This window comes from Zalophus californianus, chromosome 5, assembly GCF_009762305.2.
Source record: "Zalophus californianus isolate mZalCal1 chromosome 5, mZalCal1.pri.v2, whole genome shotgun sequence".
Taxonomy (NCBI): domain Eukaryota; kingdom Metazoa; phylum Chordata; class Mammalia; order Carnivora; family Otariidae; genus Zalophus; species Zalophus californianus.
In genome coordinates this window covers 49730765-49754933 of record NC_045599.1, presented here as the reverse complement: position 1 = coordinate 49754933, position 24169 = coordinate 49730765, and the positions used below count along the sequence as shown (strand labels likewise).

General features: G+C 40.2%; 1 protein-coding gene across 2 annotated transcripts in view; it reads right to left on the bottom strand.

Annotated features, from left to right (window-relative positions):
* The window catches only part of NLN (neurolysin), a 94045-nt gene that overhangs the window by 7426 nt on the left and 62450 nt on the right, over nt 1-24169 (bottom strand). For both annotated transcript variants that reach the window (XM_027604624.2, XM_035727546.1), the window contains exons 7-12: nt 23650-23785; nt 22340-22706; nt 17567-17768; nt 5604-5790; nt 5283-5411; nt 3915-4051 (exon numbers count right to left, since the gene is read on the bottom strand). In XM_027604624.2, coding sequence (XP_027460425.1) covers nt 3915-4051; nt 5283-5411; nt 5604-5790; nt 17567-17768; nt 22340-22706; nt 23650-23785 — 1158 coding nt within the window. The remainder of the gene's footprint in view (nt 1-3914; nt 4052-5282; nt 5412-5603; nt 5791-17566; nt 17769-22339; nt 22707-23649; nt 23786-24169) is intronic.

Here is a 24169-nt window from a genome sequence, read left to right as displayed (position 1 = left end):
TCTAGTTAGGATTGCTAAGATCTGGAATGTTTCTCAGAGCAGATCTTGAGCTTTGCAGGATGGTAAGAGGTTACAGAGAGAAGGCCTGGAGATATTCTTTTGTTGATATCAATGACCAGGACCAATAATGTCAACAGTCCGCCATCTTTCAGTCTCCAGCCTCTGTGGAGTCTGGGGACTAAGAACAGCAGGCTCTGATTCCTTGAAGGGCCACACCACTATCTTCTCAAAATGATTCAAACACTTACTAGGTGAAACTAACATGTCATTATGTGTCAACTATACTTCAATTAAAAAAAAAAGGTGTCAACCTTATATACTACAGTGGCACCAATATGTACTCAATTGTGATGCTTATTAAGAAAGCTAAGACAGTCTAATTCTCCTTCCTTTCAAGGTGTCCTTTTATTTGTTTGCTTGCTTTTATTGTGGTTTATTACTGAAAGTTTCTAGAGTTTATTATTTATCCTTATTATTACAGAATTTTTATAATGGCTTTGGGAAACAATCTTTTTAACTCACTGTGCTGGGCAATAATAACTGGTCCCTTTCTACTGAAAACTTTGTAATTCTAGAAAATATAGCAGAATTCAATGATAAGGAAAAAAAACATAAAACACACTCAGGAGGGTGAGGGCCTTGAGACAACATAGTCTACAGATACACTGTGATTGCTGTGGTACCCATGACTTCAGATCAAATTCAGTATTTCCTTATACTATGAAAAGTCTCTCAGGGCACCTGGCTGTCTCAGTTGGAGGAGCACGCAACTCTTGATCTTGGGGTTGTGAGTTCAAGTCCAAAGTTGGGTGCAGAGATTACTAAAAATAAATAAATAAATAAATAAACAAAAAAAATTCTTTCTCTTCATCACAACAAACCTGTAATAATGACTGATGTTTTTGTAGAATGGGATTACTGTCTCAAAGTACTAACTTTTAATAAATGGGTATTTGAATTTTGTAAATAAGGTATTACTTTAAAGCAAACATTTGCAAAAAAAAAAAAATTAAAGCAAGCAAAACCAAACAAACAGTGCACTGTAGGAGGGAACAAAACGGCTATTTAAAAAGCTGTTCTAGTATCTGCCACTGCAAGGAAGAGTGTGAGGGTGAGGTGCACAGGGATTCCCCTTGTCACTGGAGCCAGATTCACTACTGTTGTGACAGCAGGGGAGCAAGAAATGACATGATATCCCAGAGTATTTGACAGGAAAACAAAAAGGAAGGGATTAAAGCTAGCTTCACGGCGTAAAATGAATAATATATAGCAATGTCAAATCCAGAATTATAGTAAAACTGAAAACTGTTTTTAACATTACAAAGCAACAATTCCAAGTTGTTGGGAATTTTGCTTTCTCCAAGTTCAACCCAGGTCCCTGGTCTAAATTAAAAGTAGTCTGGCTGCCTGCCAAGCTGTGAAACTTGAGAATAAGAGGAAGTACATGGAAGCATAGTGGCAGGGATTGAGTCTGCTGGAATTGCAAGTTCCTTGGGGTCCACTGGGATCAGTACTTTGGCTGTTCTGTTGACCGATGGAAGAGAAGAGGTCACGGTGAAGGGTACTGGAGATGTGGCCGCGTGAGTGGAAGCACAGAGGAGGTGAGTGAGGAAGCCTAATTGAAAAAGGTACCGGAGCACTTATGCCAGGAAGCCTCACCAACTAGTAAGAGCCAGTAACAGGTCATAATTGTACCTTTATATAACTAGACCTTGTGTCTCTTTAATCATTGATTTCTGATTTCTGCACTAATACGTGCTCTATGCAAAAATAAGGAAATTCTCCACAAAAAGCATAGGAAAATATTTAATAATCACTCATCAAGTTATCACCCGAAGCTAAGAATGGACATTTTGATGTACTCTTTTTCTAAACATACATTTTAAAATAAAAACTTACATTCTATGGTATAAAATATTCTATAACCTGATTTTTTTTTTCTGTTCTGTGTAAGAGTTATATTAAAAATTCCAGACATAAGAAAAAGCTTGTTGGAGCCCCTCCCTCATGCCCAAGTCCATTCTGCTCTTCAAAAAATGGAAAGGCCACTTTGGGTTGGAATGATTTGGAAGATTTCCGAAGTGAGTGGCCATTTGAGTAGGGCCTTTCAGAACGGTAAAATTTTTAAGCGGCACAGATGAGAAGGCACACATTTTAGGTGGAAGAAAGAGAACGAACAATTTGTGAAGGTGCAAAGAGCTACAGGAACACACACATCTGGCTGACACAGAGTTCTGAGAAGTAAGGAAGGGATTGGATGGCTAAGCTGAGGGCTGTGAACAAGGAGAGGAATAACAAGAAGGAGGAAATAAAAGAAAAAGAAAAAAATGGTAGGTGAGGGCCTTTGGAAGTTGGCGACTGGGTCATCAGTGGTAACTCTGGAGAGAAAGTAACTTTCCAGTTCAGTTGGTGGAGGCAAAAGCCAGATAAAAGAGGTTTGCCAAGACTGTTTCTTACAGCGAGAAATTAGGCTGTAGAAGGAAGAACAGTTGAGTAGTAGCAATAGGGTTGTCAAAGTCAGTAGCAATAACCCCAGTGTTTTCCCCAAGATGGCAAACCAGTAAGGCTTGGTATGAGAGACATCCCTGAGCAGAAGGGAAGAAGTAGTGAAGTATACGAGGAGAAAAAAAGATGAAGTACTCAGTCTTGATGGCCTTACTTTTCTTAGTGGAGAGGAGAGAGGTAGTGAGAGACTCAGGGGAACTCAATAAAGGAGGTGGACAGGACAGCAGAGTAACACTGCGTGTCCAGACAGGTCAGATAGCATGACTTTGTAGCAGGGCATGTTAATGGACTCACACCATCTTCTCCAGAAAGCTCTGAATCCCAAGGGCACCATATCTAAGTGAGATGGTGGAGGAATCCAGGGCTGGGCACTTGGCTGAAGGTCATGCAGAAGTCAAGATATTTATGAGCACAGTCAGTGGTTGACCAAGGCAATAGGTTGGCCGGGGAAGGGAAGGAAGCATACAGTGACCTAAGAGCCTGGGTAGGGTGGGATAGAAGATGGTGTGATTGGAAAGGCTAGTGTAGAATGTAGGTGCCCTGGGAGTGGTTTTTTCTGGGGTGGGTGGGGGAGGTTGGGGGGATGGTGATCTAAATTACAGCAATGTATTTCAGTATATGTGTGAGGCACTATGCAATCCAGAAACATAAAGTTTGGGGGAACAAATCAGTTGGCTAAAAGAAGCACAAAGAGCCTGATTTTGATAATTTGTTCTTCTAATTTCTGAATCAAACAGAATAAAAAACACACTGGAAAATGCATCAGCCCTAGAAATAATCTGACAGCTGAGTCTTCAACAAGAGCGGAGACTGGGGGACTGTAACTCAGGAAGGTTTGGCTGGTAGCCACCTGGCAGCCAATTCACTGTACACAGAAAGGAATGGCTCAGGTTAATGAAGCAGCTTAAATTACTTAGAGGAATTTGGGTTACAAACTACGTAGTAGGTGGGGTATGCCAGCCACAGAGGAAGGGTACCTCCCACAGAAAATGTATAAAGAATCTGTGTAGAGAATATCGCAACATACGCAGACCATTTCTATAAGGAAGGAGTTTAGCTTTCTTTCCCAACCTCTTATAAAACTAAAATATTGTACGGCACATGTCAAAACTAGCTGCTATAAATGCTCAAATGCATAAACAAAGCTTTGAATTTTAATTATGCAATATATTGGAATGTTAATAAGCAAGAAAATGCAGTAGGTTTTTTTTTTTAAACTTAACAGAATTAGAGTTAGTCACTTGTACACTACAACTTGATGTATGATATGAAAAGAAGCAAGACTTAAAAGTTAAAAGCTGTTACCAAATCTCTTGCTCTAAAATCTAGGTGTAATAAATATTTTACACTAGGAATTAAAGGGGAGGGAGCAATTGAAATCAACAAAAGGAGAAAAGAAAATACAATACCTCTGGATTCATTATCCCTTCTTTTTTAAAACAGCTGTAAAACATGTCCATGGAAAACACTTCACTCCAAAGATATCCATAATATTGGCCATCATATCCCCCTGCCAAATGTCCAAAAGTGGCTGGCATATTTGTGCCTTTAAAGAAAGATACATTTCAATCAATGTGATGGCCAATGTTAATAATCAGGTTATCAGCTGGCTAAGGTTCCCCTATGGGGAGTCCAGACCCTGGGGAGAAGAGACAAGCAGGATCTCACCTGTAGTACTCCCTGGGTTTACCTGTGCCCTTGGCCAAGATGTTTACAAACTTCTCTGCTATGATGACTCAACCTCGGAGATGGTTTCGGCCCTAAGCTCTGGAATGCCTAACAATAGTTTCAGAGGCTTTGTCCACACCCATCAGATAGCTCAGTGTTTCAGAACTACTCAGTCCTTTCTTATACCTTAGACACATGTGTCTTACAGATACTTTGATCGTAAGCCTACTCTGCATCATACCTCTTTATATCTAAAATGTGTCAGAATGGCACTTATTTTAGGTTCATAATTACTGAAAAATAACTCTTTATTTAAAAAGCTAAAAAGGTTTTACCAACGCAATCTACCTCTAGGGCTACTTTTAAAAAAGGATTTTTTTTGTCAAAGTAGCCTCAGGCACAAAGTTGTTCTATGGTCTACTCTAAACAGATCACAAAAGGAAGTGAGGAGCCTGGATTGACTCAATTAACTCTTCTGATCTTCGGTACCACTATAAATGTGATGGACCCATTTAAATAACGACCTCGGTGGTGAAAAAAGTCACCGTACCAAACTATGTATACATGAACAACTACATGTTGGCTTAAAAAATATATATAACTATAAATGTGAACACACACGTGTGAGCACCTACCCACCCACATGAATAACATAAATATTGGGTTAGAAAGTGCTAAACTACCTTAACCGATCTCAGAACCAAACACAGAAACATGGCAGAAGCTTGTGCTTCTCTCTAAAATTGCCCCTTCTGCCAGTTTCTTAGTGAAATCACTGGGAAGTCAGTTGTCTATACACGGAGGGAGGAGCCAGGTGGGTACTGCCAAATGTGAATGGCTTTCTCTGCTCTGGGGTGGAGGCCAATTGCTCATGCCTGATTACACGAAAATGGGGCAAAGTGGGACCCACCTCTCCTTTAAGCACATTTGGATAGGATAACTCATATGGACATGGTAAGCTTATCTGAGAGTCATGGCCTGATTACAGGAATCAGAAACAAATTACATGAGGTAAGCTGCCTGACCAACTCTCCCTTCCCTGGCAGGGCTGGTAGGTGTTTACCCTGCGCCTGACAGAAAAATGAATTCAAGTCTCGGTATTTACAAACCTGGAGTAGCAGCAACACCTAAAACCTCGGTGCAGTATTTGGCATATTCACTTGCAGCGTCCAGCGATGCGTCCGTATGGAGAGACTGGTCAACTTTGCTCAAAACAATCTGGCGTAAGGTCAGAAGACCTAATAACATAAGAATGTTTGGGCATGTTTTGGAGAAGAGAGAACTATGTGTTCTAATATCACAAGATCAAAGATTTCAAGAACTGATGCCTGTAGCACATACTACAAAATGGGAGCAAGGTATCTCATTTAAGATTTAAAAGGAGATAGCAATTCTAATGTATTTTCCTTTTCTAAAATTACAAGTCATACCTGTGTTGACCAGTCTGGAAGCAACAAGTTTTTCAAGCAGATCATCCATAATAGGGCTTCCATCTTTATAATGTTTTGACAATCTTCGGAGGGAATCCATGTCCCATACCCAATTTTCAAGCATTTGGGATGGCACCTCTACAAAGTCAGTTTCCACATTTGTTCCACTAAATCGTGCAAAATCAGTCTAGAAAGTAAACATAGAAGTGTTTTCTTTTTTTTTTTAAAGCACTGAATGAAAACTACCTATGTGATGAATCATAATTAAGACTCTCTAAAACTTGGGCACCTGGCTGGCTCAGTTGGTAGAGCATGCGACTCTTGATTTTGGGGTCATGAGTTTGAGCCCCACAGAGGGTACAGAGTTTACTTAAATATTAAAAAAAAAAAAGACTCTAAAACTTAAGTCAGAATCAGAGTCAACTGCCTCTTTGAATAAAGGGTTAGGATAACTTCAAATTTAAATGAAAGCAAATGCAGTAGCCAAGCAGCCTGAAAAATAACCACCAAGTACTCTATGTTAAATTAATATTTCATTCTTTTGAATCATAGACAAACTTGGAACAATCATCAGGAAACATAACTGAAAACAAAAATCGGTCTGAGTTAAAACGAGCCTTAAGCTTTGGAAGTAAAAATATTAAAAAAATTTTTTCCATTAAAAATGAATAGATTTAAGACAATTTCTCCCTACTTTTCTTTTCTGTTTGCTTCCTTTTGTTTATTCAATACATGCCTTTCTGGGGCACTCATCACTATTATTTAACTATTCAAGTTTCAATCAAAATCAACGAGTTAAATGACAACACTGCAGGCAGATATCCTTCGCATGTGTGTTATGTTTTGTGTTCTAAACTTTAAATGATTCTGAGATAACTGTGCTGTGGAAAGCCTGGTTGTACCTCACAGGGTAGAAGAGGTTATCTTAACACAAGAAGCCACTTCAGTGGGAGTTAGAGTTGTGGATGAGCCAGCAAGGGGGGTGAGTGAAATGCGTTTCCTGGACAAATAAAGGATATGCTCAGAAGTTAAAGCATCCCTTGTAAAAATAAAGGGCTTATTCTGAGGGTGTGGGCTAAGAGTTAAAAAAAAGAAAGTTTTTTTTTTTTTTTTTTAAAGTGAAGTTTAGTAAATTGTTGACTCAGATGTCAGAAAAGCTCTTGATCAGAAAGAGGGGAATTCACTAGAGGAGCCTGATGTTTTCTAACCTGCACACCAGCCACAGAACTTCTGTAAAATTGACACGGGCAGAGGAGATTTAGCATTAAACCAACTGGGTCATCTGCAGAATGGTGTTATCGTTGTGTTGTCTTTCCCTGAACCTCTGTCCTGTTTCCCTCACAGATGTGTGACACCCCAACCCCTCCCTGACTTCATCATCCCTGGGGCTCTGCAGGGAAGGGAAAGGAAGGGCCGAAGCACCGGAGGAGGCAGCAGATGGGATGCCGAATCAGCAGCAAAGAACGATTCTGCTTTTGGCCCAGGGCAGAAGCACAGATGTCAACGCCATTCCACATTCTGCCTTCCTCTCTTTATGCAAAAAACTGTTTTGCTTGACTTCCTATTATAATTGCGGTGATTCTAGGTATGAAGAGCTGCAAATACTGAAGGGCCAAAGGGAATGAAATTCACTAGGCATTGGAATTGGGCCACCTGTGTTTGAGGACATCCCAATAAAAAGTTCTTCTAGGAAAGAGGCAAAGGTTCCAGAAAACTGAATACTTTGCCTCTTTCTGGTATATAATCTTCTAAAATAACAAACATCCTACACTTAGATAAAACAACCTGATACAATAATCATAATCGACATCTATTGAGACTTTACCAGGTAAAGCATTAGGCTGGGCCCTTTACATGGATTATCTGATTCAAATTCCAAAATGATTGTATGAAGTACATATTGTAATCTCTGTTTTGAGATAAGGAAATTGAAACATACTGACATGAACAGGAGAATGAGGATTTGAAACCCACGGTTTTAACCACAAATGCTATAATGCCTCTCTATCTTATAAGAAAGATGAAAAACATAAAAGGTTAAATTAGGATGTTACAAAGTGGCTAAATCCTCCTGGACGTTGTTTAAAGTAGAAAAGTCTTATATCAAACTTGCTTTCATAAGAAGAGCAAAACTGAGGTTTCAGTTGTGCTTCCTTAGAAATCCTACTTCCTCTCTACACTGGAAGATGTTTCAAGCACCAAACCTGAGGCTGCGTGTAGGGTCAGCCTTGGTAACCACCTACCCTGTTCCTGGGATTCTGTTACACTAACTGTATGACTTTCTAAAGATTACAGTTTTTAAATAAGTACTAACAGAGCAAATACAGGCGAATAAATCACACCATCAGCGACCACTATACAATTATTTTGACAAAAATACCTATTTTGTATATTCTGCTTGTGTGAATATTTTTCAATCAGCATTTGCAAATGAGGGTGCAAATCAACCCCAAATAACAAAATGCGTGTGTGTGTGTGTGTGTGTGTGTGTGTGTGTGTGTGTGTGTGTGTGTGTGTTTGGAGGCGACGGTGGTATTTCAGAACCTAGAAAAACATGAACAAATGAATAATTCATGAGCTAAAATTGAATAAAATAAAAATTAACGCAGTTATGTCATTCAGAGTAGAGAAGAGAGGGCTTATTCTGTCCAGAGCCATTGGGTGGTGGGGGAGAGAGCACAGCAAATGAATGAACAGATCAACAATGTCTTCTAAAGAACAAAAGGAAATGTTTGCAAAGAGTAAAACCTAAAAATAACCCTACTGCTTACTAATTTCCCGAAAGTCAGTCACGCTGTTTTCTCTGTGTGCCCTTTGAGCAGTATGATTTAAATATTTTTCAGATGAGGAGGACAAAGAACCTATGGGGAAACGCAAAAGCTCAATTTCCAGCAAACAACTAAATTCTGAAAAGAAAGGACTCCACAGTCAGCCACTGTATAAGTCTACAAAGAAACCCTGAACAAGTCTTAGGATCTAGTAGCCCGCTGGGGGTCTGACACTCAAAACAGCATGACTTCTGAATGATTACTCACTGTTGACCAGCCAGCAAACACCACTCCCTCGTTTTAAACTGTAGGTTCCGAAGAACCCTAAAAAGTCCTTATATAGTTTTCAGTAAGAACAATTTGAAGGTGTTGGATATATAGTAGCTTATAGGCTATAGTAACTATTGATGTTAATACACTTCCCAGATAAAGCAGAGCATTGTGAAATAAAAGTAATCTGATTAACAAATCACTTTGCAGGTGATACTTCAAAAAGTTCAAGAGCATTATTGCTGCAAGAAATGTTTTGACAATAAAAGCCTAGAAAACAATGTAAACTCAGATTTCTGTTTGGTTATAATTTCTTGAGAGGCAGAAAGTTGTCTAAAATGATGAGATTTTTCATTATTACTTTTTTAAACAGACAACAGGATGCTTAAAATATACACTATTACAGATTTTTACAACAGATCACTTGATGCTATAGAGATTAACTTCTCATTCAGACAACACAGCAGGAACCGGAGCAAAATTATATAAACTAGAGCTCAAAAGTCATGTGAGCTTTTGGTGTATTTAAAGACCAAAGTCGTAAAGGACTATTGTTCTAATTAAGTGACTGAATGCTTTTAGGGGCTGCAACTAAAGTTTTTTTGTTGTTGTTTTTTAAAGATTTTATTTATTTGACAGAGGGAGACACAGTGTGAGAGGGAACACAAGCAGGGGGAGTGGGAGAGGGAGAAGCAGGCTTCCCGCGGAGCAGGGAGCCCGATGCGGGGCTCGATCCCAGAATCCTGGGATCATGATCTGAGTCGAAGGCAGACACTTAACCGACTGAGCCACCCAGGCGTCCCACAACTAAAGTTTTATATTCATGATACCAAATCCCAACTCAAAGAAAAAGCAGTTGCTGAAATCAGTAAGTGTCCTGCGGTTCAGAGGCCCCAGGAGAATGGACTCTGGCTGTCTGAGGTGATCCCCTACTGATTTCCTAGCAGTCATTCCATATCCTGACATGTCTGATTTACCCCTAAACCCGGGGATGCTGCAGATGTTTATGTAACAAAACATTAAAAAAATAAAAGTGCCACTGTCTCCCAGACTTTGCCACAAATAGAGAGTTAAAATTCATACTTTTAACTTCACATACACCTACACATCAATGGAAGTAAGAGTAATAAAGAGACCCTGAATAATACTTCGTTAACTTGCTTATTAATCTTCACAGCAGCCCCATAGTTCAGCAGATCAGTATCACCACCATGATTTAAAAGACAATCTGCAGAGGTCTTAAATACTGTTCTTCTTTTTCTTTTTTTTTTTTGAGAGAGAGAGAGAGAGAGAGAGAGAGAGAGAGCGAGAGCGAGCTCGCACGTGCAAGTAGGGGCGGGGGTGGTAGTGGGGAGGGGCAGAAGGAAAGGGAGAGAGAATCTTAAGTAGGCTCCACGCCCAGCATGGAGCCTGAGGCTCTGAGAGATCATGACCTGAGCTGACATCAAGCACATGTGTACGTGTGTGTGTGTGTGTGTGTGTGTGTGTGTGTGTGTGTATGGAAATAAACACACAAATAAATAAAGTAACAAAAAAGAGATCCTGAAAGAAATCACTTCTAACACTTCTAACTGTGCAGGGCTGGGGGTAGGGAGCAGAGGCAATGAGGTTGTTGGTAAGTGTTTACTGTACTTGAGGACTAAAACTGAAAGGTCACCTTACACAGAGGGAGATGTGGAACTAGATAAACTCATTCATTCCACACATGCTTACGTGCGGTTGATTTAGAGGGAATGTCATTTAAGGGGCTAAGGAGAAAAAAGTCCATCCAACAGGAATACATACTTGGGAGATCAAATTCTGACCACATGACACAGTGCTGTCTCTAGGGCGTGGGACTGAGAGCACAAAAGTGGTTACAGGCAACAGAGTGGTGAAGAGCGTGACCATCAGATCGTGGGCGAACCATTGAACCCTCTTGAGTCTCAGTTCTCCCCATCTGGAAATGGGGGGGAATAAGAGTTTAATAAGAGAAGTAGGTTGGTAAATCTACTTCAGGAAATACTGTGAGGATAAAATTAATTAATGAACGTAACACACCGATTACAGCATCTGGCACATGGTCAGTGCCCACTAAATCTTGGCTGCTATTATCCTTCTCAGCCTGCCCAGTTTACCTAACCAGGTATGGTCTTGGCTGGTCTGATCATGCTTGTCCTTGGCTTCCTCCAAGGATCTATTTTCAGTATTAATACTGAAGATAAAACAAACCCACATTTTTTTCAACTCATTTCCCACCATTCACAATACTCGAAACTGCTTATTCTGCTCTAGCTTCGGGAATCAAATTTCCAAATAGGCAATAAACATTAAAACAACAGAAAAACAAACACAAACCTGATGGTTTATTTTTTTTTATAATTTTATTTAAGAGAGAGAGAGCAGAAGAGTGTACATGAATGGGAGGGGCAGAGAGAGAATCCCAAGCAGACTCCATGATGAGTACAGAGCCTGAGACAGGATCCTTGTCAGGACCCTGAGATCACGACCTGAGCCGAAACCAAGAGTCGGAGGCTTAACCACTATGCCACCCAAGCGCCCCTAAACCAGATGGTTTCTAATCACCTTCCACAGATCTTTACCCAAAACTCTACTGAGGGTAGGCATTTGTGAATTTCTTAAACAGGAGGTGACAGTACCTTGCCTCGTGGCAACTTTTTTCCTCCTCTTAAATTATGACTCGTGTGCTATGTGTTGATCCCCAAAGGGTTGAGTTATGTATAAATATATTTAGAAGAACACTTCAAATATGTATGGCACTTAATGCTTTCCCAAGTACCTTTCACACATTATTAAATCTTGCAGGCACACAGGGAAGTAGGTATGAGAATTGCTGTCCTCATTTATGAATGAAAAAAATGAGATGGCTCAAGAAGGCATAATAACTTACTAAAAGTCACATAGTCAGGCCCACAAGTACATGGATGATTTTTAATAGTGTTTTTTTGTTTCTTTTTTTAAGATTTACTTATGAGAGAGAGACAGAGCGTTTACAAGCTGGAGGAGGGGCAGAGGGAGAGAATCCCAAGCAGACTCCTTGTCCAGTGTGGAGTCCCACATGGGGATCTGATCCTACAACCCAGGGATCAAGACCTGAGACGAAACCAAGAGTTGGACACTCAACCAACTGAGCCACCCAGGCGCCCCTAAAGCAGTGTTCTTATCCTAAACTGAGGGTGCCTTCCTGACCCCTGTACCACAGGGTTTATTTACAAGACAAGAAGCTCTCTATTAGTCTTCCGACCAAATTAATACATTATTTGGAACTACATAATTTGAAGTTCTTCTGCCCTTGCATCCTTTTCACTTTTAATTACTAAGGCTTTACTGTGATTCTGTGTTGCTTTAAGACATATTTATTATACATTTTTTGGGAGACAGAGAGAGAGAGAGAGCAAGAGCGTGCGCATATACACGCAGGAGTGGGAGAGAACCTCAAGCAGACTCCACTGTGAGCGGAGCCTGATGTGGGGTTCGATCTCACAACCATGACATCATTATCTGAGCTGAAACCAAGAGTCGGCTGTCTAACCAACCGCGCCAACCAGGTGCCCCTGTGTTGCTTTAAAATAATGATCTTTTAACAGTCTACAACTCACTATTTCTAATGTGCACACCAACACAGACATCATTATGGAAACTGTTAAGAAGCATTACTTTTCTTTTCTAGCTAAGTTCAAAAGGCCAGTGATTACTGAGAGCTCAAACCACAATGAAGTCAAGAAACAGGAACAGATACTAGAGATGCCACCTCTTGATTGCTATCTTCAAAATTATATGCCCCATAGTATTAACACAAGAAAATACAAGTGAAACTCATCTGCTGAATGATGAAATAGTACACATATTGAACTAGTGCACCTACATGTCTGAAAACTGGATGTTCTGGCAGTCACATTTAAATATTACTACGACAAGCTCCAACGAGCTCTTCTGGTCATCACACTTGCACAATGCCAAAGTGGGGAACCCAAACACTGAGCTGCCATATCTTAAAATCAATCTAGTGGATGTGTATGGCAATTTTTTTTTTAACTAGAGAAATAGAGAGAGAGAATCTTAAGCAGACTCCTTGCCCAGTGTGAAGCCTGATGTGGGGCTTGATGAAACAACCTTTAGATCATCACCTGATTCGAAATCAAGAGTCAGACACTTAACCGACTAGCCACCCAGGCGCCCCTGTATGGCAAATTTTTAATTCACTATGTATTTCTCAAAGAAGTCAGAAGTACTACTAACCACAGAAGCTATTATGCTCTTTATTCACTACCACCCAATTTAGGTCAATACAAGAGGTTTTGAAATTATTATAAAGCTGCAAAAAAGTGGTTCTGTGCCTATTACTTTTGAGACAAAAGTATTGATTATTGGTTCCATATACGATTGAAAGTTCTTTTTAAAAAATTTTTTTCAATTGAGCTGTAGTGGACATACAATATTATATTAGTTTCAGGTATACAACATAGTAATTCAATGTTTATATCTTTAAAAATTCTTAAAACATTACAGTATATTTGAAAGAATTAATAGACAAAAAGATTTTTCAAAGATAATCTCAGGAGCAGATGACCAATCAAAGGACTGTACTACATACTATTTAACTAAATGACACATTCTGTGTTCATGAAGGAAGTTAGGCAAACTCTAAGAATTGAATATAGTCCACTGTTTCAAGACAGAGACACCATATACCAACACTATCATCACCAAAATACTGTCATCAGTATTTCAGTATATATACTGATCATGTAAATATATTTCCATATAGTTTATATATTTCAGTCCCGAGTCAAAGAGCTGTAAAATGACATAATACCAGCAACATTATTTCCCAGCACTAAAAGTGGCTATCTCAAAGGATCAAAAATAACATAAAAGATCATGAGAATAACAGAGTGGTAGAGAAATGCATTATGAGCACAGGGTAAGCATATGGTACTCAGGTTCGAAGAGGACTGTGTCTGAAAACAAGAACACACATGAAGAGCACTGAAAACCTGATCCGAGAATCACTATTATTTTAATAAATGTGATCAAGACACCAAGTTACTTTCTTATGAAATCATTAGCTGATAATCAATATACAAATAAGGAGGAAACTGCTATAACCCAGGAGTTCTTAACTTGGAATTCATTATGGTCTGGGCTTCAAGGAATCTGTGAGCGCTTTGGAATCCCATGTAAAAATCTGAGTGTAGGGTGCCTGGGTAGCTCAACTGGTTAAGCAACTGCCTTCGGCTCAGGTCATGATCCTGGAGTCCCGGGATCGAGTCCCACATAGGGCTCCCCGCTCAGTGGGGAGTCTGCTTCTCCCTCTGAGCCTCTCCCCTCTCATGCTCTTTCTCACTCTCTCTCTCTCAAATAAATAAATAAAATCTTAAAAAAAAAGGAGAAAGAGAAGACGATGAAGAAGAAGAAACTTAAAAAAAAAATCTGAGCGTATGAGGTGTACGTACATTTTCCTAGAAGAGGTATCCACAGCTTAAATCAGATTTTCATAGAATCCTCATATTCAAAAAAGATCCACTATTCTAAAAACAGGCTACAGTTTATGTATGTACAAATATATAACTGGATCTTGGATAATCTAAGTAATATTCCAAAAGTCTAAAATTTAAAAAGGTATTTGACTTTTCTAAATTACTCATAAAAACATTTTAGAAAAATGGAAACTAGACTTATCCTAAATAAAGGAAACAGCTGGGGTGCCTGCATGGCTCAGATGGTTAAGCGTCTGACTTCGGTTCAGGTCATGATCTCAGGGTCCTGGGAGCAAGTCCGCATCGGGCTCCCTGCTCAGTGGGGAGCCTGTTTCTCCCTCTCCCTGCCACTCCCCCTGCTTGTGCGCGCTTGCTCTCTCTCTCTCTCTCTCTCTGACCAATAAAAAAAAAAAAAAAAAAAGGAACAGCCATAGAATGGACACTGATTGAAAATAAATATTTCAGGAACCCTATAGCTGTGAAAGTACTTTAAAACTATGTAAGAAAGAAAATTTAGGTTATTCTGGAAGATTTCCTTAGATTAAAAACAGGATAAAAATGGCTCTATCAGTGTATGAGGACTTCTGTATCTGAATAGATTCATATCTTATTCCCCCCCCCTTTTTTTTAATAAACATGGAAACACCAGAATGTAGAGATGTTTGAAAGAACTAAACAGATTTTTTTTTTTTTTTTTTTTAAGAGAGAGGGAACACAAGCAGGGGGAGTGGGAGAGGGAGAAGCAGGCTTCCCATGGAGCAGGGAGCCCGACGCGGGGCTCGGTGCCAGGACCCTGGGATCATGACCTGAGCCGAAGGCAGACGCTTAACGACTGAGCCACCCATGTGCCCCACTAAACAGATTTTTAATAATAGTGACAGTAATATTTTGGAATTGAGTGGGTACATTTTTGGTTATTACGATGATTAGGGGATATTCTGAGGTCCAGGGATGCTAGATGTCCCGGACTGAACTGCACATGTCAGGACCAAAAAAAAAAAAATGTCCCATATGCTGCACACCATTCTTATGTCCTACTGGACATTCACATAAGTGAAAATTCTATAATTAAGTGAGCCCGGGTTTAAACTAACTCCACATATTTCTGTAAAGTATTTTGTACCAACTTTTAATTTTCAGGACTCTCTTTTTTTTTTTTAAGACTTTATTTATTTATTTGACAGAGAGAGATCACAGGTAGGCAGAGCAGCAGGCAGGGGGAGAGGGAGAAGCAGGCTCCCCACTGAGAAGAGAACCCGATGTGGGGCTCAATCCCAGGACCCTGGGACCATGACCTGAGCCAAAGGCAGATGCTTAACTGACTGAGCCACCCAGGCGCCCCAATTTCCGGGACACTTAACTATTGGGATCTATATGTAAGTATAGATGTATAGATGACCTATGTAAGTCAAAGCAAGACTGCTTTTTCATAAGTTTCCCAAGAAATGTTCACCATTTTGGAAAATCATGTCACCACTGGTGCTATAGACCAATATGGAATGTCTCTGTTCCCCCCAATTCCTATGGTGAAACCTAATCCCCAATGTGATAATAGGAGATGAGACCTTTGGGAGTAACGAGGTCATGAAGGTAGAGCCTCCATGAATGGAATTAGTAGTGTCCTTACAAGAGAGAACCCAAGGAGCTCCCCCACCCTTCCACTAGGTAACGACAGTGAGAAGGCTCCATCTCTGAACCAGAAAGCAGGTTCTTACCAGATAAGAAATCTGCCAGCACCTTGATCCTGGACTTGCAGCCTCCAGAACTGGCTGAGAAATAAATTTCTGTTGCTTCTAAGCCACCCAGGCTATGATATTCTGCTACAGCAACCTGAACCAAGACAGTTGGCAATACCAGTCTAGGGCCTGAGTTGACAACACAAACCACATTTATCAGCCTGTAGTTTTTGCTGCTGGATTCAGGGTTATTCACAATGAAGACTTCATCATGTCTTACTACAGAGTCATGTCCAGGCATCACTATTTGGAAAACATAATTCAGTGAGGACATTATATCAACTAAAAAAAATTCTCTGTATGGAGAAAGGCTGTTAGGGAAAAATGAGTAAAATCCAAATAAAGTGCTGAGTCTTGTTAGGAGTACTGTAGGAATATTGGCTTCTTGGTTGTGACAAATCTATTATAATAATACTAGATGTTAACAGTAGAGGAAACAGGGTAAGGGGCATGTGGGCAATTTTTGTACTATCTTTGCATCTTTTCTGTAAATTGAAAACTATTCTAATAAAAGGCTTCTTATTGGGGTACCTGGGTGGCTCAGTTGTTAAGGGTCTGCCTTTGGCTCAGGTCATGATCCCGGGGTCCTGGGATCGAGCCTCGCATCGGGCTCCCTGCTCCGTGGGAAGCCTGCTTCTCCCTCCCCCACTCCCCCTGCTTGTGTTCCCTCTCTCACTGTGTCTCTGTCAAATAAATAAAATCTTTAAAAAAAAAATGCTTCTTATTAAGAAGTTTGCCTTTAGAGATGTATAGAGATTTCAAATTTGGAAAACTGTTCCTCCATTTCTGTTAATATCAGTTTTCCAAACTGTTAGGTTGAACTACTAACTTGATGTTTTCTTATGTCAGATAACAGCTAAATATTAACAAGTTCATATGGTTTATCCTCGAATATTATGGGCCTCATTTACTGAACTGTATTAAGAAGTTGAGAAAAAAGGTACTTTTCCTTTTCAGAAGTGGAGAAATCAGTTGCAATCCACTGCACACACGCACACGCCCTTTTTGGCAAATTCTCCACATGGTTATACTATGTTACCTACGATTTTAATTTGAGGCTAGTCATGGGAGGTGTTTCAACATATTTATTATTAAAAAAGAAGTAGAGTCTGGGACAGTTGAAAACCACTCAACTAAACAAGCGGAAGAGAGAGGTAACAGCACAGTTTATCTGTGAAACTTACACTAAACTCCTACGGAGAAGAAAAGAATAAAAAGGAAAAAACAGACTATCTGTATGCCTTAATGATAATCATCTTTTTCCACAGGGTGGTATTCAATGAAGATCCTTCATCTGTGGATTAACCTCTGAGTAAAAGATATGCTATATAAGAGGATACAGTAAGAAAAATTTTTTTACAGAAGGCCTAGGAGATTTTTTTTTTTTTTAAGATTTTTATTTATTTATTTGACAGAGTGAGAGAGAGCACAAGCAGGGGGAGCGGCAGGCAGAGGGAGAGGGAGAAGCAGGCTCCTCGCTGAGCAGGGAGCCCGACAAGGGGCTCGATCCCAGGACCCTGAGATCATGACCTGAGCCAAAGGCAGACACTTAACCGACTGAGCCACCCAGGCGCCTGGCCTATGAGATTCCTGAGCATGTTCAGCTTCCGAAAAAACATGTTAAGGGGAGGAACCTAACAGCAGTAGAAAAAATAAAAAGCCGGAAAAACAATTGGTAGGTTTATGATAAAAAAAAAAAAATCTCTCACCTGTGCACAAATCTGATGCATGACATGTCCAAATTCATGGAAGTAAGTCCGCACCTCATCGTGCCTCAGGAGAGAGGGACGGCCCGCTGTTGGCTGCGAGAAGTTCACCACGAGGGCGGCCACCGACATCATGCGGCTTCCATCAGGAAGGAGGCAGCCAGGCTGGAGACCAAAGCAGGCTGCGTGGTTGTACTTTCCTTCCCTGGGAACCAGAAGCATCACTGGTGAGATAGGAACACTCTTCCGTAGCAACAACACTGCTGTGACCTCTCTCAGTCATGAAGTCTTATTTGATACCAGAGGACACTTTGAAACATGTAATCCACCCTTGAGAAAGTAGGTCCACATTTTATTAAAATGGACAAACTGAAACTAAGCAAACAAAAACCCCACTATCACTTCACGTGTTATCTCCAAGGTTTCTTTTGTGGAAAAACCTTAACGTCAGAATCAAGAATATACACCACACCTAGTGCAGAGCCCAGTGTTTACTTTGATGGGATCTTGCTTTTCTTCTTCAAAGATGGTGTCACTAAACACAACTGTGTTAAAGCAAATTTGAGATAAGAGATATAGTTTGATTTACTAAGCAGATTTTTCTTAAAATTAAAATTGATAAAAACCAAATACCAGACAATAAGGTTGTTCCTTTTATTCAAGGAAGGAAGAATCAATATTCACAATTAAGTGTGCTCCTTTATTTATAAACTAGTCAGGCCTTTTTGAAACAGAACGCTTTTAGTTAGCTTTGGAAAAAGCATAAATTACACTATAAAGTTATCTATTCTTGGACAATGGGGTATCAGTGATGGTCTCCCCAAAAGCTATGTGCAATTGGACTTTATTCTAGAAGTAGGTTTCCGTCTTTTTTTTTTTTTTTTTTTTTTTGCTCAGAAGACTAACAGTATATTAAGGTTTTGGGGGTAGAACTTTTAGTTTTTGTTTTGACTGATATATAAATTTTTTATATTATCTTTTCTTTGTGACTCCTTATTAATCTGTTTACCCTGCTGATGTTATTCAAGTTAAAAAAAAAACCAAAACAACAATTAGCTTTTTCCAGCTTCCTATGATGAGGTATAGAGCTGGAAAGGGCATTGCTCCTATCCACACAACAACAATATGCTACACAATCTCCAAGTCACAACTTCTCTTGAATTCATCACTAATGGGAAGGCAATCAACTAACTTATGATCTAAGACAGATGCCTCCAGGGATAGAGGAAGTGAGGAAGCAAGTACTTTTTTTTACCTGGGGAAAATACTGCAGAAACCAGTAAGTCTTTTAACACATTGATAAAGGCCATGGTGGACCAGCAAAAGCAGGGAGCCACTGGGAGCTATAGATAAGGACCCTGTGCAGCCATTTGCAGGGTCTTCTCCCTGAACCTCGCTGTGGGCACACAAAAAGATGGTGGCAGGGTGACACCCTGCTAGAGCATCAGTCCTGATGCAGGCCTGGAGAGGAAGCGGCTGCCTTGACGGAGGAATGGAGCATTGCCCTGCTTCCAGGAGAAAGGGCAAGGAACTCTGCTGCCCTAAAAGCGCTGGTGAAAACCCACTGCCGAGGCCAGAAGAACAGAAAAAACCCTCTACCTCTGAAGGAAGGACAGGAACGCAGTGTGGGCATGAGTCTGCTGAGTCCGGCTAAGTCAGCACTGAGCAGGGACATGGGAAGGAAGGCAGACAAAGGAGGGGACAGAAGCCATGAACGGGTACAGGAGAAACAATACAGGAACGTGATAATATTTTCAGCGAGCCCAGATTCCGGTGGTTCAATGGGCTAGTCAGTGCTTTCTACAACAATTTCATGTAGTTAGTTGTAAATGTGTAAACAGATCTATAAACCTTATTTATTTATTTCTTTTTAAAGATTTTATTTATTTGATAGAGAGAGAGACAGCGAGAGAGGGAACACAAGCAGGAGGGGTGGGAGAGGGAGAGGCAGGCTTCCCACGGAGCAAGGAGCCCGACGTGGGACTCGATCCCAGGACCCTGGGATCATGACCTGAGCCGAAGGCAGACGCTTAACGACTGAGCCACCCAGGCACCCCTATAAACCTTATTTTTAACAGGGGAAAACTAAAGTAATCTGGACATGTTTATCCTATTATATTTTATACCTCTTAGTACATTAGGAAAGGCCAAAACGTATTTTTTTCCCCAAAAGCATATTCATTTGAGAATAATACGGGTGCTACTGTGTTAGACAGACAAGGGTTGAGATATTTGGAGAAATTTTAAAGTCTAAGAATAGCTTAAAATCGGGGCACCTGGGTGGCTTAGTCGTTAGGCATCTGCCTTCGGCTCAGGTCATGATCCCAGGGTCCTGGGATTGAGCCCCACGTCGGGCTCCCTGCTCAGTGGGGAGCCTGCTTTGCCCTCTGCCTGCCACTCCCCCTGCTTGTGCTCACGCTCTCTCTCTGTCAAATAAATAAATAAAACCTTAAAAAAAAAAAGAATAGCTTAAAATCAAAGACTTTCTACTGATTTAAAAATCAATGGCATTGAGGGGTCTTTAATCTTTCCTTGTAAGAAGAAACTTGATTTATTTAATTTTAAAGGATTCTATATTCTGACGTTTCACCTTTTCACATTGTCTATAAAATGATGGTGATTTTTAAAAATGTCCCTATCGCTCCTCCCCTAAGCAGCCTGAGATGATTTCTGAAAATGGTTTGCTATTCACTTGACCCAGAAAACCCTACAAAATCATGCAAATCAAGAGGTTCAAATCTGCATGTTCACTTTAAGAACACACGTGAAACCGCCCAGGTCATCAAGGGTCTGCAGATCCAAAAAGCCCCCAAGTATCTGAAGGATGCCACTTTGCAGAAGCAGTGTGTGCCATTCTGTCTCCACAATGGTGGAGTTGGGAGGTGTGCCCGGGCCAAACAGTGGGGCTGGACACAGGGTCGATGACCCAAGAAGAGTGAATTTTTACGGCACATGCTTAAAAATGTAGAGAGTAATGCTGTACCTTAAGGGTTTAAATGTAGATTCTCTGGTGAACAAAGCCCCCCAGATGTGGCATAGAACATACAGGGCTCATGGTCAGATTAACCCATACATGAGTGTTCCCTGCCACACTGAGAGGGTCCTGACTGAAAAAGAGCAGACTGTTCCTAAACCAGAACAGGACGTTGCACAGAAGAAAAAGATATCCCAGAAGAAACTGAAGAAACAAAAACTTATGTCCCAGGAGTAAATTCTGCATAAAATAAATGTAAATTAAAAAAATAATAATAAATAAAAAATAAAAATGTCCCTATCAAGCACCTTATGTTGGAACCATCAGAATATTTTTGGTTTTGTTTTGTTTGAGAATCTCAGTATTCAATGAATAAATACTGAAATGCGATTAAAAGAAAAAAGTAACTGGTTTTTCTTAAACGTACTCCAAATATCCTTTTTTGAGTCGCTAAGAAAAAACAAGTTACTCCATCTCACTTTTAGGAAGTGACAGGAAGGTGACAGGAAGTGAATATTAAGTAGGTCACTACTTTCACAAGAGATCAGCTTCTGATTCCCATACCAGTGCTGGTAGCAATGGCCAGATCTCAGAGTACAGAAGAAACCAATTATATGTTGGCAGGGAGAGAGCAGGCTGGGGTGGCAAGAGCTGCTATCTTTGACCCTGGAAGTAGAATCTGGGGACAGTTCTAGAAGACTCCAAGGTTGAAGGATTTCCCCTGAAAGAATTTCTGGCTTAACACAGTATGCTAACACTCTTATTAAAAAGAGACCCATCTACATTTGACAAGGGTTTATTTTTAGATCATTTCGAAACTGAAAGTAAGTGCATAAAACATTGCGATAAGGCACCATTGTCCACTGTCTGGATGACACAGTTATCCAACCTCCTTCCCAGCAGCCACCCAAAGTCATCCCAAGTCTGTGGGTTAAAAACTTGTTTGTGCTACAAAAGTAGGGGGTTACTGTAATTTCCTTTGGCCTAGTTAGTAAAATGAATCGGTAATTGTAACAGGCTGGCTTTGTTTTAGAAACAGCCTAGAGAGGAAGTGATCCAAATCCTTTCGTGTCTGATGAAGCACTATAGAGTCCATAGTTACCACATGTTTCAGAGACAATAATGTTTTCAATTCTTACCAATGATGGACTACCTAGCTTGGGTGATATGTATATATGGCCTAATGCACAAAACAATCCTAAAAAGGGATCACCAGTCCCATACTACCAAGGAGGAAACAGAATCTCAAAGATTTTAAGTCACTTAAGCGTCCAACTCAATTTGAATGAGTACAAAGATTTTGCTATTCCTACTGTATTGTGCTGCCCCTCAGCCAGACTCAGGGAAATGGCCAGAGACTGAAGAGTACTGGCAGACAGATTACCTGAATAATAAATATTTGGAGGGCCAATTTTAAATTAAATAAGTGCAGTGCACACACCAGATGATGGTAACGATGATGATGGCTGCAATCATTTATTAAGCAATTGCTATAAGCAGGGTAGTCCTCCAGTTAATGTTTTGTACATAATTAACCAACTGTTTTATCTTTACAACCCTACAAAGCAGGTAGAATTAATATTCCCCTTTTACTGAACCTATAATATAGGTAAAGAAACTGAGGCACAGGAACATTAAGTAAAGTGGCCTAGTAGGTGACGGAGCCAGACACTCTGGCTTCAGAGCCCACATCTTTACTCCCATCACTAAGAACCATACATGAGCATTGTGGCAGACAAGGGTCGTAATCTGGGTAGGAATCCCCTCCCTAAGGTCCCTTCCCACAATGTGATTCTCAGTACCTTGGATAGAGGTCCAGGTAGAACTGTCCCAGAACTTCTCCTGTGGCTTTATCCTTCACAGTGTAAAGCGTCACACTTTTATTCCATACATGAGCATCTGCCACTTGCTCAAATGAAAGACCCAACAGCTCCTGGTAGATGTTCAGCAAGCCTTCAGTGACCACTTCAATTGGGAAGTATTCCTTGAGGATCTCTTGATCTATGGAGTACCTGAGTTCTTCTGTCTGAGTCATGTAGTAATGTAGGTCCCAGGCATTGATTTTCCCATCATATTCGAAACCTCTCTCTTCACATTCCTTTTTCTTCAAATTCAAAATAAACTCTCGCTCTGCCTCACCCAGTGGTTTTAATTTCTGGCTTAAATCATCTGTGCGGGAAGTGGGAAAAGTCCGTGATTTATTGCTTTTGGGAGCAAGCACATTCATACACATACCAGTGTTTTAGCATGGTGCTTCCTCCTTTGTAGTACTTGATGCAGATAACCGGGAGGAAGGAAGGGCGGAAGGAAGGAGGGAGGGAAGGAAAGCAGGCTCGACTATGACAGCCCTGCTGTTCTCTTCCCGGTAATTTATTTCGTGGCTCTTTGCCCTCCCATTTTTTCAGCACCAGCCAAACCAAGCCACAACTTTCTCACACCATCAACAAAGCTCGAGTTTATCTCAGAGAACTCTGACTCCAGAATGTTATAATTCAGGAAACAAAACAATAGTGAAACCATCTCATGTCCATGATTATTCTTCAATGAGATCAGGCTCCTCAAAAAGCCAGAGAAATGAAATCAGAGGCAACCTGTGATCACCATTACTAAAAACTGCTCAATACCTTTAACAGCCATGGGTTTTGTTTATCGCTAATCCCTTCCTATAAAGAATGTCTATTTGGATACAGCAATTCCACTTTTTAGATGGATACCATAATTTATATACTGTGGTTAATTTTGCCTATTTCACATTCTCCCTAATTTATTTTAATTTACAATTGGCATATTCCCATCTGAGTTGCCCTCTTGGCTGCCTGTACTCACCTACTCTCTCACAGGCCTAATCAGAATTAGATCACTTTGTATCTTCCATAAGTTTCCTTCTTTCTCTTTAGAGGGCTTCTCAGGCTGTAGCCTTCACCTCACACTCTGGGGTTGCCTCCCAAACTGCCATGTCCCATAGAGAGCCAAATACATGTTTGTCTTACATTTGTGACAAATCGTGCAGGACAAATACATAACAAGAGCATATGCATTTAGGCAAATACAGTGAAAACAGTCAAAGAAGAAGAAAAATGGAAATATACAACTGATTAAAAAAAGACCCCACCTAGAAAGGCTGTTACATGGCTTGTACGCTTTGCAGTGTTCATTTCGAGGACAAAGTCAGCATGTGTGCTATAGCCGAGGAGTTTGGCTACTTTGGCTCGCAGTGGGAGTAGTTGTTGCAGAATTACGGTGTTTTCCTAGTAATAAACAACAACAAAAACAAAGATTAATCATTAATTGGATCCACAGCATTAAAAGGAAGTTATTACATGTATTTTTAGGTTGGTAAAACGTCAATTATTTTTAAACCATCTCAACCTCCTAATAAATGACTCTACTTCAGTGTTAAAGACTTTTTTAAAATTCATGATCCAATTTTATTTCTGAAATCCTTGACTTTTTAAGTCTCAGGAGATTGCTATGAGGTCTTAATAAAATTGTAGGTATTATAAACTTAGAGTGAAAATGTATTCTTAAGGACTACAGTGATTCCCCATTTAATTTCATTGGCAAGACTGCAACAAATATTGATACTTAAATTTGTTTTTGGGAGTTATAAATACATATAAACACAAGTTTGC